The sequence below is a fragment of the Homarus americanus genome, unplaced genomic scaffold (genome assembly GCF_018991925.1).
Source record: "Homarus americanus isolate GMGI-L3 unplaced genomic scaffold, GMGI_Hamer_2.0 scaffold4060, whole genome shotgun sequence".
Classification (NCBI taxonomy): domain Eukaryota; kingdom Metazoa; phylum Arthropoda; class Malacostraca; order Decapoda; family Nephropidae; genus Homarus; species Homarus americanus.
The window spans coordinates 8,209,390-8,221,726 of record NW_024746161.1 but is presented as its reverse complement, the minus strand read 5'-3'; the positions used below and the strand labels follow the sequence as shown (position 1 = coordinate 8,221,726).

Here is a 12,337-nt window from a genome sequence, read left to right as displayed (position 1 = left end):
ATATTTCTCAGGTACCAAATATTCCTCAATCACCAAATATTCCTCAGGTATAAAATGGTATCAATATTCCCTTGAGACTCGACCGTAAACAAAAAAAGTAATCATTGTTCCTCCATTCACTCGACCCCAAAGTTATGGGAACAAAAACAATTTATTTTATTTGTTTCTCTAAAATCGGGAAGACTTGAATAAAAAAAGAGTAATTTATTGTATAACGGAATTGTGGGGTTAGGTTAGCTTATTGGTGTGTGTCTCTCTCTCTCTCTCTCTCTCTCTCTCTCTCTCTCTCTTCTCTCCAGCGCCCTTCCTCCCTCCTCCCTCCATCTCTCCTTCACTTACACATACTCTTGCTCATTATGCAAATGTTTCACTAACTTAGAAGATTAAAACAAGCCACACACACACACACACACACACACACACACACACACACACACACACACACACACACACACACACACACACACACACACACACACACACACACACACACACACACACACACACACACACACACACACACACACACGTCTTGTTGACCTTTACGCACGTATGTATGTATGAGTATTTATACATACATTTGAGCGTTTAAGAGGTCATCATAATTTCTCAGTCTGTTCAATTATGGAAACAATTTCAGCCATTTTATAACAACAAGTCAGCCACACACAGTAAAGGCCACACTCTTACACTGAGGCAAATTTATTTAATGCAAATATGTAAATTCCAATACCATTCTCAGCGATAATGTGTGAGTGTGTGTGTGTAATATTGTATTTAAATGAGCGTGTGTGTGTGTGTTTGTATATTTTCCGTATATATATATTTCTCTGCGTGTGTGTTTCCATATGTATATGTATGAAGGCGACTTGTGGTCTAATGGTCAGCATGCTCGCCTCGCAAGGGAGCGGACCAGGGTTCGATCCCCGGGCAGGGTGAAACTATGGGCCAGTTACTGTACACCATTTGCCTCTGTCTACCCAGCAGTAATTGGGGACCTGGATGTTAATCGATTTGCTGATCGTATTCCGGGGTAATGATTAGCCAGTGCAGTTGGCGAGCTGTCCACTGGGTCATGCAGCTCGTTAACTCAGGATGTGGTTGTTGTGTTAGCAACAGCTTCTACACCTTAAACAAATTCACGCCTAGGTGGCCCTTGAGCCGGCCATCCTCGTTACACGAGGGGCAACCATTATAGGTTTATATGTATGAATGTATGTGGATATCTGTGTGAGTGTATAATTGTATTCAAGTGTAATTCCATATATATATATATATGTGTGTGTGTGTGTGTGTGTGTATTTTTGTATGCACATTTATATGTGTACCTACAGCTTTTGTATATATACATGAATAAGGCCTCAAAAAATAAAATACATCTAAAGAAATCGGGAAGCGAGTTCACCCAAAAGAAAATGGAGAGAGAGTAATAGAGGATAATTCTCTACAGCGGCAGCACGAACACCTGATGCTTCCCCCTTCCACCCCTCACTGATAGAGACCTTATGGGAGGTACGAGTCACCCTGCCTGTCTTTCTGTTTGTACTGAGGAATTTTACAAGGCAGGATAAAGCGAGTAAAACCTGAGTAAATGTCTAGACTGACCTAAACAGCTCTAACCTAACCTAAACAGACCTAACCTAACCTAAACAGACCTAATCTAACATACCCATACATAACCTAACCTAAACAGACCTAATATAACTAACTTAAAAAGACCTAATCGGACCTAACCTAACCTAACTCCCACTGATTGGGGCGAGAAGAATAATGAAATCTATGTACTCGTCGCTGATTGGCTGAGTCTGATAACCACTTCGTTCGTTGATTGGCCAGACAACCAACATGGCGTAGCGGGATTAAGGATAAAAAGCCCGCATATATTTTGATATACGAGTCTACGTAATTATCACTTTAATAAACCATTTCTACAGACTGTCAAGTACAGCCTATGATCAAACGGGGTATTTTTCCATGATTTTTTCTATAAGGTCCATTCCGTAATTTAGTGTGGGGGAGGTGGTGAGGGGTAGGTGGTGAGGGGTAGGTGGTGAGGGGGAGGTGAGGGGAGGAGTGGTGAGGGAAGTGGTGAGGGGAGGAGGTGGTGAGGGGGAGGTGGTGAGGGGAGGTGGTGAGGTAGGTGGTGAGGAGGGAGGTGGTGAAGGGGGAGGTGGTGGTGAGGGGGAGGTGGTGACAGGGGAGGAGTGGTGAGGGGGAGGTGGTGAGGGGAGGTGGTGAGGGAGGTGGTGAGGGAGGTGTTGAAGGGGGAGGTGGTGAGGGGGGGTGGTGAAGGGGAGGTGGTGAGGGGAGGTGGTGAAGGGGAGGTGGTGAGGGGGAGGTGGTGAGGGGTAGGTGGTGAGGGAGGTGGTGAGGGGGGGGAGGTGAGGTGGTGAGGGGGAAATAGGGAGGAGATGGGAGATTACTCATATATATAAACTCTTTCAATCATTCTATCTGTTTGTCTGTTTGTTATATTTTGTATCTCCTTTCTCTCGCTTTGTCTCTCTCTTTCTCCCACCTTCCCTCTTTCTCTCGCCTTCTCTCTTTCTCTCACCTTCCCTCTTTCTCTCACCTTCCCTCTTTCTCTCACCTTCCCTCTTTCTCTCATCTTCCCTCTTTCTCTCACCTCCCCCACCCCCACCCCCCCACCCCCCCCCCCCCCCACCTTCCCTCTTTCTCTCACCTCCCCTTCTCTCACTTCCTCTTTCTCTCACCTTCCTCTCTCTCACCTTCCCCCCCCCCACCCCACCCCCCCACCCCTCCCCACCTCCTCTTTCTTCACCTCCACCTCCTCTTTCCCACCCTCTTCTCACCCCTCCCCCAGGGGTTCAAGACACAATTACTCCCACTAAATAAACAATAACGTCAACAATATCCTTTTGTTGTTGAGTGTTGTAGCCGAGTTATTAGAGAGAGAGAGAAAAGAGAAAAAGAGAAGAGAAGAGAAGAGAGAGAGAGAGAAGAAGAGAGAGAGAGAGAGAGAGAGAGAGAAGAGAGAGAGAAGAGAGAGAGAGAAGGACCCATCCACAACATGGCCACTGTAGTTAGCTGCGCACAAAGATTGATTTTCAGAGTTCCAGAGATACAGTAGTTTGTTTTCCACACACACACACACACACACACACACACACACACACACACACACACACACACATTGCAATTACAAGTTTCCCCACTATCTTTCTCGCAATGGAATAAGACGAAGAGGAGAGAGAGAGAGAGAGAGAGAAGAGAGAGAGAGAAGAGAGAGAGAGAGAGAGAAGAGAAGAAGATATTAAACGTTTCTTTCTCTCCATTTACATAGAGTGACAGTAGGACCAGGCAGCAAATTGTCCTCTCACTCATTCAGACAGAGAGAGAGAAAGAAAAAAAAAAAGAGAGAGAGAGAGAGAGAGAGAGAGAGTAATTTGCGGCTATAAATTTGAGAGAAGGAGAGACTGAAAGACATAAAGAGTGAGAGAAGTGTGAATGTAACTAAGGGAAACTGATAAATGGTATGAAAATAGTTAATAAAATAATAAGGAGATAAGAATAAATAATATGTGTCAGTCAGTCAACACTCAGTCAGTCAAACGATCTAAAAATCAGTCAGTTAGCTAATCAGTCATTCACCCATAGAGCTAGCTGACGCAGGTAATAAATTACGTGTCTAGGGGCGTGGGTTGTGGTTTTAAGTAAAACATAAAATGATTTATGTTGAGAAAACTTCTTTACACACACACACACTCTCTCTCTCTCTCTCTCTCTCTCTCTCTCTCTCTCAGGCACACATACAGATAGGCAGAGACATACATACACACATACATACAGACACACAGACATAAAGACAGACACATGCTCAGGCAGGAAGACGCCCGGGGGGGGAGGGAGGGGGAGGAGGGGAATAAGATTTACGTAGCACCTTGAAGATCTTAGTGCTTAAGAACTCCCAGATCGGATTCACAGAGATGCCTTAAGTTTAAGTCCTGTTCATTTAGGAGGGAAGTCAGCCGCTTAGATATGTTCCCTCATCTTTAGCCAGAAAAAAGAAAATCAGCTTGGGAGAGTTTTTGAGATGGGATTCGCTAAGCTCTCTTGTCTAGTCCTGGCTGTACTTCTCACGAGATCAATGGGGGAGAGGGAGGGAGGAGGGGGTAGGGGAAGGAAGAGGGGGATGGGAAGGGGGAAGAGAAAGGGGGTAAGGGAGCCTCCACACGAGGCAGCTCATTAAGTTGAGAGGAAAGGGGACTTATAGTGGACATAAATTATAAGCTACAGTGTAAGAAGAGACAGAGAGTAGAGTAGTGTACTTACAGCCTGTCCACGTTGGCGGAGAGGTTGGCCGGGAGGTGTACGATATGTTCTCCCTGGCAGCGACATTCCATCTCCGGGGTAAAGCTGTCGTCGTGTGTAGACCAACAGCTGCAACCTTCACCATCGTCTATTCCCTCGAACCCTGGAGGTAGGAAGCTTAAGTCTGGGCCTTCATGGCTACCTCCAGGAGAACCAATAGGTGAGGGACCACTTGTTCTGGGGTCAGATATAACTCCAGGTGAGGCTGAGAACTCTAGCTGGGTTTGACCTAAATCACTGAAGCCTCCAACATTGTACAGAGTCTTTGAGCCGTTATCTGAAATTTGCTGGGCGGCTCTTGACGTCTTCACCTCCAGAGCCAAAGGTTGATCTTGTTTGGTCGAAGCTTCACTTGTTCTGATGTCAGATGATGTTCCAGGTACGGCTGAGACCGCTCGATGAGTCTCACTAAGAACACCGAGGTCTCCATGGCTGCTTAATGCCTCAGCGCCACTTCCTGAAAGCCTGGGTGGAGTGTTCTCAGAAGGGGCTTTTGTGATCCCCGTATTCTCTGCTGGTTCTGCATTTATATTATGATTCCTGGTGATGCTGATGCTCCTGACGGCGTCGTTAGGGGCTCTTACGTCGGACCCTAAGCTGTAGTTTGCCTCCTCAGGGTGTGAGAGTGTGTGGTGGAGGCCTGGAGGGAGTGTGTCGGTGGTGGTGGTGGTGGTATGTGAGGAAGCTAAACTACCAGAGGGAATCAACACAACATTCGTTCGTTTGTTTGTTGACTCAGTTTCACTTCGTTTTATTCGTCTCCTCCGTAAAAATCTGGAGTTTCGTAAACCAAGAAACTTGGGAACGTGTTTCCTCTTCTCTTCCTTATCCACGCCACCTCTGGTCTCTTCTATCCCGTCTTCTCCACCCCTTCCGTTTCTCTGCACTACTCTCTCTTCCTCCTCTTTCCTACTAACTCTCCCAGCACTTTTGTTTCCCAGGTAAATATCTTCGATGCTATTTACATATTTTCCCGGAAGGAACTCCTTAAGGGAAGGTCGAAGTTTTGTATATATATTTTTCTTGGTTTCACGTGAGGAAAGAAAGACGGTGTGTGGCTGTATTAGATTCTCCTCAACTCTCCGTCTGCCCGAGATACTTCCTCTTGAGGTTTGTTTTCTTGATTTTTCTTTCAGCTGCTTCTGAGGGCGATTGTGTTTACTGAACATCTCTTGGGTATGTAAATTTGTACTTGTATTAATGTCTCTGAGTAAACTTTCTGGGTAAGCTTTCTGACTCCGGTTAACCTTTCCTTGCAACCGGTTGTGATGTTGACCGTGTGTTGCTTTGTCTTGCAGCTGAAACTGATTACGTTTTATTCTTTCTTGCAACTGCTCATGATGCGTATTAACCGTAACTCTTTCTTGCAACTGCTTGTACAAATTATCATATTTCTCACCGTCCAGATACTGTACCTTCCCTCTTGGCTGAGACGGAGTTGGAAGACGAATGTCTCGGCGGGGGTAAGGACCCTTCTCAGGTTTACTCTCCCAGGAATATTGGATCGACGATAAACACAGCCTCGATATACACCCACCCAGGCCAGAGGAATCTTTCATAAATTCCTTCTTTTTAACCTTCTTTGAACTTTCTTCGTGGAAAATTCGGCCCAGAACACCTTCAGAGAACACCGAATTTCTTTTTCCCCTCACATAGTTCATCTCACGGCTCCCAGTACCTTTCTGAAAACCTCCCCGAGTTCTCTTCCTTGAGAACTCGGAGGTAGTAGCGGAAGTGTTGGTGGCAGTGAGGTAGAGGAGGTATGTGGAGACGTTCCTGGCTGCTTCTATGGACCAAGGATGTAGTGGGGAACTTTCTGGACCGAGGTGGATAACTTCTCCTGCGCGTTCCACCTCTAAGTAGTCTTCTTGGTTGAAGGGATCTTCCTCTATCTTCTCCTGGTTCGTTTTCCTCATATGAACCTCCTCTTGATGGTTCACTATACTGTGTTCATTCTCTTGAGGGTTCACTTTATTGTGTTCATTCTCTAGATGGTTCACTTTACTGTGTTCATTCTCTTGGTGGTTCACTTCACTGTGTTCATTCTCTTGATGGTTCACTTTACTGTGTTCATTCTCTTGAGGGTTCATTTCACTGTGTTCATTCTCTTGAGGGTTCATTTCACTGTGTTCATTCTCTTGGTGGTTCACTTTACTGTGTTCATTCTCTATATGGTTCACTTTACTGTGTTCATTCTCTAGATGGTTCACTTTACTGTGTTCATTCTCTAGATGGTTCACTTTACTGTGTTCATTCTCTAGATGGTTCACTTTACTGTGTTCATTCTCTAGATGGTTCACTTTACTGTGTTCATTCTCTTGAGGGTTCACTTTACTGTGTTCATTCTCTAGAGGGTTCACTTTACTGTGTTCATTCTCTTGAGGGTTCAATTTACTGTGTTCATTCTCTAGAGGGTTCACTTTACTGTGTTCATTCTCTAGATGGTTCACTTTACTGTGTTCATTCTCTAGATGGTTCACTTTACTGTGTTCATTCTCTAGAAGGTTCACTTCACTCGGGTACTCCATCTCTAAGCTCCTTACAGAGTTCACCATCATATCGTGAACATTCAAGTACGTCGGCGTCTCGTCCAGTGAATCAACCACGGAACTTGAGTCGAAATGAGTCGGATCACGTAAAAGACTCGTTCGTCGTGAGTCTAAACGAAGCGAACCTCTTGAATGAATCGTTAGTAGAGAGTCATCATCAGAGAGACTTTCGAGGGAAGTTAATCTATCTGAGCTTCTTAACAGCGTTGACAGCTGATGAAGTTCCTCAAGGCGGGTGGCTGGTGCTTTGTCCACTTGCTGGTATTGTAAACTTGGTCTCGTAAATGTGGTAAATTCTTCTTTTTCTTGCAATTTTGGTGTTACTTGTAATGTTGGTGTTACTTGTAATGTTGATGTTAATTGTAATGTTGGTTTTACTTGCAATGTTGGTGTTACTTGATCAGATCTTGAACTCTTAGTCACTGGATCAATCTTTAAAATCTCGGAGCTTGAATAATGATCCGCGTTGAGGGAGAATCCTTGTCGGGATTGGTCAGCCCATTTGGTCCTGGCGCTTACTGACCAATGAGGGCTTACTGGTTCCTTGAGCGTTTTAGAATCGGGCCAATCAGCAGGTAGGGATTCCACGCCTTCTTCTAGGTCTCTTGCCACGCCTTCTATATAACTGGAGGGAGTGACAGGGAGGGGGGCGTGGGGGTTAGAGGGAGTGACAGGGAGGGAGGTGTGGTGGTTAGAGGGAGTGACATGGAGAGACGGGTAGTGACTGGAGGGAGTGACAGGGAGGGAGGTGTGATGGTTAGAGGGAGTGACAGGGAGGGAGGCGTGGCGACTAGAGGGCGCGGGGGGTACGAAGGCGTGGGTAGAGAGGACAGTGAACGCCACACAGATGAACATGATGATCATCTTCCCGACGAAGGTGAGTGAGTGTTCCATCATACACCGCCTGCAGAACATACAAGAATAATCTATTAGTATACATCATACATGAAGACAAGAGTGTTAGTATACATTATAAGCATACATATACATACAAACTTACAACGCTTACTCTGGTATACATGTGTTAAAACTATAATATACGCTTAATATACATGATACAACATACATATATACACATAATACACAAATTAGCTCACATTATACACTACATATATTATAATGCAACAATATACTCTCTTTGTTAACATGAGACAACACCCACCCACCCCCCATCTCCCCCCCCATACACAGACCTCTCACTTAGTGTATCAATCCTAACCTCCACTAATTAGACACAGGTGGGGTGCCTTCTGTAGCGACCACTCTCTGCTAATATTAACCACTGGTTGGCCTAAACACACACACACACACACACACACACACACAGAAATAACTTGTGTATCTTTAGCGCCGTGTGAGCATTATGGGGGAGTTTTATTGGACTACGAGGCACGTAGAGGCGTGTGATGGCGCGGAGAGGAATTAGAAGGAAGGCGTGTAGGTGGTACGTGTAGCTCTTAAGGGGCGTGTAAAGTTATGTGCGTGGGATTGTACGAAGGCGTGTGGGGGTTAGCTAGGGGTCATCACAAGACTCACACACACAGAGCAGCTCTCAGTCAGCTACACCTTGATTAAGACGCCTTCTTGACTACGTATTGGTGGGAGGGAGGGAGGGAGGGAGGGAGGGTAACAGACAGAGAGAACTACAGAGAGGGACAACTACAGAGAGAAAGACAGATAGACAGAGTAATACATGCCAGTAAGCAAAATTAATTAGACTGTACTGACTGTCATCCATGTGCGGCGTGGACGTGAAGCCAAGATACAGTGGCTCACCCCGTCACAGTTGGCGGAAGGAGGTAAATCTCTGGTGAATGGAACGGATATAAGCATTACACCATTCACTTTCTATAGACGCGACTGTGAATGTGTTACGTAAAAGGAATTATCAACAATTTTGGTTCTGATATCTAACTCGAAAAAGAGGTTTGTCAATGAGTATCTTCAAAGATCTCCTGTTTCGTGTGTGTGTAAGGCACTGTGATACGTTCTGAGACAGTATCTAGGTTCTTCTATATCAAGGCGAGGTTATATGTGCTGTACAGTATAGTAGTAGTAGTCTGTCACTGCCACCAGCATCCAGTTGGGTCTGTAACATTATCTAGCAAAGTTGCAGGTGCTGTTATTTTTCTTTTATTTTACGAGGGTGCAAATAGTGTGGTAGTGGTGTTAGTCTCCACACTTTAAAACTTCATAAACTAGAGTGTGTTAATTATCCTGAGTGTTGTGTAGTGTTTTGAGATGCCTGGCTCTTACGTTGCATCATCATGAGTTACTACCACATACTTCTGGGGCAGGGGAAGGGGAAGGGGGGGGGGGGTGGGTTTGATAACAGTTGAATAATCAGATAAACTTAATTATAATCACCTTCATTCTCATTTACCTTGTTATTATTATCCCTTTTTTTAATCTTCCTTTCATTTTCATTTTATGTCATTCCCAGTTATTAGGGTTTATACCTTCTCTACTTCATTACTATACCACATTCTTCCGTTGTCAGGTTCTGTCAATCTCGTCTCCCCAACTTAAATTATGTCTTCCCAACTTGATTTTCCTTACCCTCTGATCATTCAATTCCCATCCAAAACTTTTAAATCACTTCCCTCCAGCACGAGTTGTGTATTATGAACAGACCATCTCATATTACCCTTCCCCTTCCCCTTCTTCACTTATTGTATCTCTTGATTACACCATCTCCTTACCCTCGCCTCTCTCATCTTACTGCTTAAACACGTCTCAGTTCCATCACACAGCAGTAATAGTTCTTCTTCTCACTCTTCTTCTTCTCCTTCTTCTCATCCTTCTTCTTCTCCTTCTTCTCATCCTTCTTCTTCTCCTTCTTCTTCTCAGTCTATGTTAAGTCAACTTCAGTTTCTGTCAACTTTCTTTTATCACAACAACTCCTTCATTTTGTTTATCTTACTCTCACCTCTCACCCCTGTCCCTCACTCCCACACTCTTCATCCCTCACTCTTCATCACTCATCCCTTTCCCTCATCTCTCACCCCCTTCATCCATTTCCCTCTCCTCCTCTGCACCACCTCCATCCGCGATCAACACCCAGCTCAAGCGTTTAAACCTGTCCCGCGCGCGTCAGTCCTTCATTTCTCCTGTCCACAGACCTGATCCCACCTCTTCCCGCCTAGAAACACACACACACACGCACGCACACACACACACACACACACACACACACACACACACACACACACACACACACACACACACACGGAATCTCCTCCCTTTGTCTTCCCGGCATTTGGTCTCGAATTCTGGAACTCACGAACACTCCTGCCACTATGCCACTGCAATACGCTTTTCTGTCTATAGTGCTCTTCCTTATCTGGTACACACACACACACACACACACACATACACACACACACATATAAACAAACACATACACTATCTTATCTCTCTCTCTCTCTCTCTCTCTCTCTCTCTCTCTCTCTCACCTCACTCCTATCTGTTCTGGCAAGTGAATTGAGAACCCATGTCAAACTATAGCCTTGTCCCGTTGGCTGGTGGAGATGGTGAGGAACGAGATAGGACATGGGGGCTTTCTCATGTAGATGGTGGCGACCGATGCGTGGCTGACAATCCCTTAACACGGGCGAGAAATGCTGTCCGTGTGTGTGTGTGTGTGTGTGTGTGTGTGTGTGTGTGTGTGTGTGTGTGTGTGTGTGTGTTTCTCTCTCTCTCTGTCAGTCTATCTTTCTCTTGTTTATCTTTAAGTGTTTTTCCCTTCTCTCTCCTCATCTTTTATCTCACCTATGTCTCTCATAATACATATACACACACGCCACCATTAAAGATACAGTAATTAATATGTACAACTGATACATATATATTATGTAAATGAGGCCACGCTTCATGGCCTAATTATAAACAAGTAATAACCTCATTATGCTGATGTGTAACTTGTGTATTATGTATGTTAATTGTGTTCTACTCTCTCTCTCTCTCTCTCTCTCTCTCTCTCTCTCTCTCATATAATATTAAGTGCTGAAAGCTTATTAGAGTTATGAATGAAAATATAATATATATTTTTTTGACTGCTTAATATAATTAATATTGTAAAGTAATAAAGGATGATATAATTATTAATAGAAGTTAAATATAATTTGTATTGACATTAAGTGAAAGTAGGTCCTAACCCCGATAGTATGGACACTACACCTAGACAGCACACAAGGAGGCACTGAACTCAAACACCTTCATTTCCTCAAGTGTAACGTCAGGTGTCTATTTAAAGCTCGGAAGAATAACCCGAGACTCAAACCAACGACTACCACAGACAGAAGACGAGCGTTATGTCCACTTAGCCACCGCACCCTTAATGGAATCTGTGACGAAAGCCAAGATTAGAAGCTTAATGATGCCAATAAATACAAGTAAGTAATAATAAACATGATATAATTAATGGGTGAAGGAACTACAGTATGGTAAGTGTCGATAATACGGCCTAATTAAAGCAACCCATTCCCCCATTCATTCCTCTATCTATCTATCTGTCTATCTATCTATCTATCTATCTGTCTATCTATCTGTCTATCTATCTATCTATCTGTCTATCTATCTGTCTATCTATCTATCTGTCTATCTAGCTATCTGTCTATCTATCTATCTATCTATCTATCTATCTATCTGTCTATCTATTTTCAGCAGGTTTTACGAGGAGAGAAGGTCGAGCCCCCTCCCCCTCTCACCTCCCCTTCACACACACACACACACACACACACACACACACACACACACACACACACACACACACACACACACACACACACACTAACCGAAGTCAGATACTCGACGTGTCATGTTTCCCTTCTCCAATTACTGAATTGGAAAAAGAATTGAATGAAGGTGGAGAAGGAGAGAGAGAGGAGGAGGAGGAGGAGGAGAGGAAGATGAAAAATAATGACGGAGGAAGAAGGAGAAGATTAGATGCAGAAATGATAAGAAAAGATGAGGGAGAGAAAAAGGAAGAGGAAGAGAGAGAAAAAAGAAAGGATGAAGAGGAGGAATAGAAGGAAGAAGAGGAGGAGGAGAAAGAAGAGAACAGGAGGAAGAGGAGGAGGAGGAGGATGAGGAAGAAGATTCATCAACCAGCTAAATATTTATCTAACCCTTTAAAAATCTCACCCTCCCTCTCACTACCTCCCACCCTCCCTCTCACTACCTCCCACCCTCCCTCTCACTACCTCCCACCCTCCCTCTCACTACTTCCCACCCTCCCTCTCACTACCTCCCACCCTCCCTCTCACTACCTCCCACCCTCCCTCTCACTACCTCCCACCCTCCCTCTCACTACCTCCCACCCTCCCTCTCACTACCTACCCCCACCCCACTCTCTCTCTACCTCCCAGCTCCGGGTTCTCTCTCAGTCTCACATTAGCGAGGTCTCAAACACGATTCCTATCTCACCCTCTTCCCTGAGATGCCGCCGCTGAAAA

General features: G+C 44.6%; 1 protein-coding gene across 1 annotated transcript in view; it reads right to left on the bottom strand.

The window, feature by feature from the left end:
• Window positions 1–7,779, bottom strand: part of LOC121878977 — a 32,186-nt gene extending 24,407 nt beyond the window's left edge. The window contains exon 1 of the mRNA XM_042385428.1: window positions 4,294–7,779. Within this exon, the coding sequence (XP_042241362.1) occupies window positions 4,294–7,778 (3,485 nt within the window). The 5' untranslated portion in view covers window position 7,779. The remainder of the gene's footprint in view (window positions 1–4,293) is intronic.
• Between the last annotated feature and the right edge of the window lie 4,558 nt (window positions 7,780–12,337).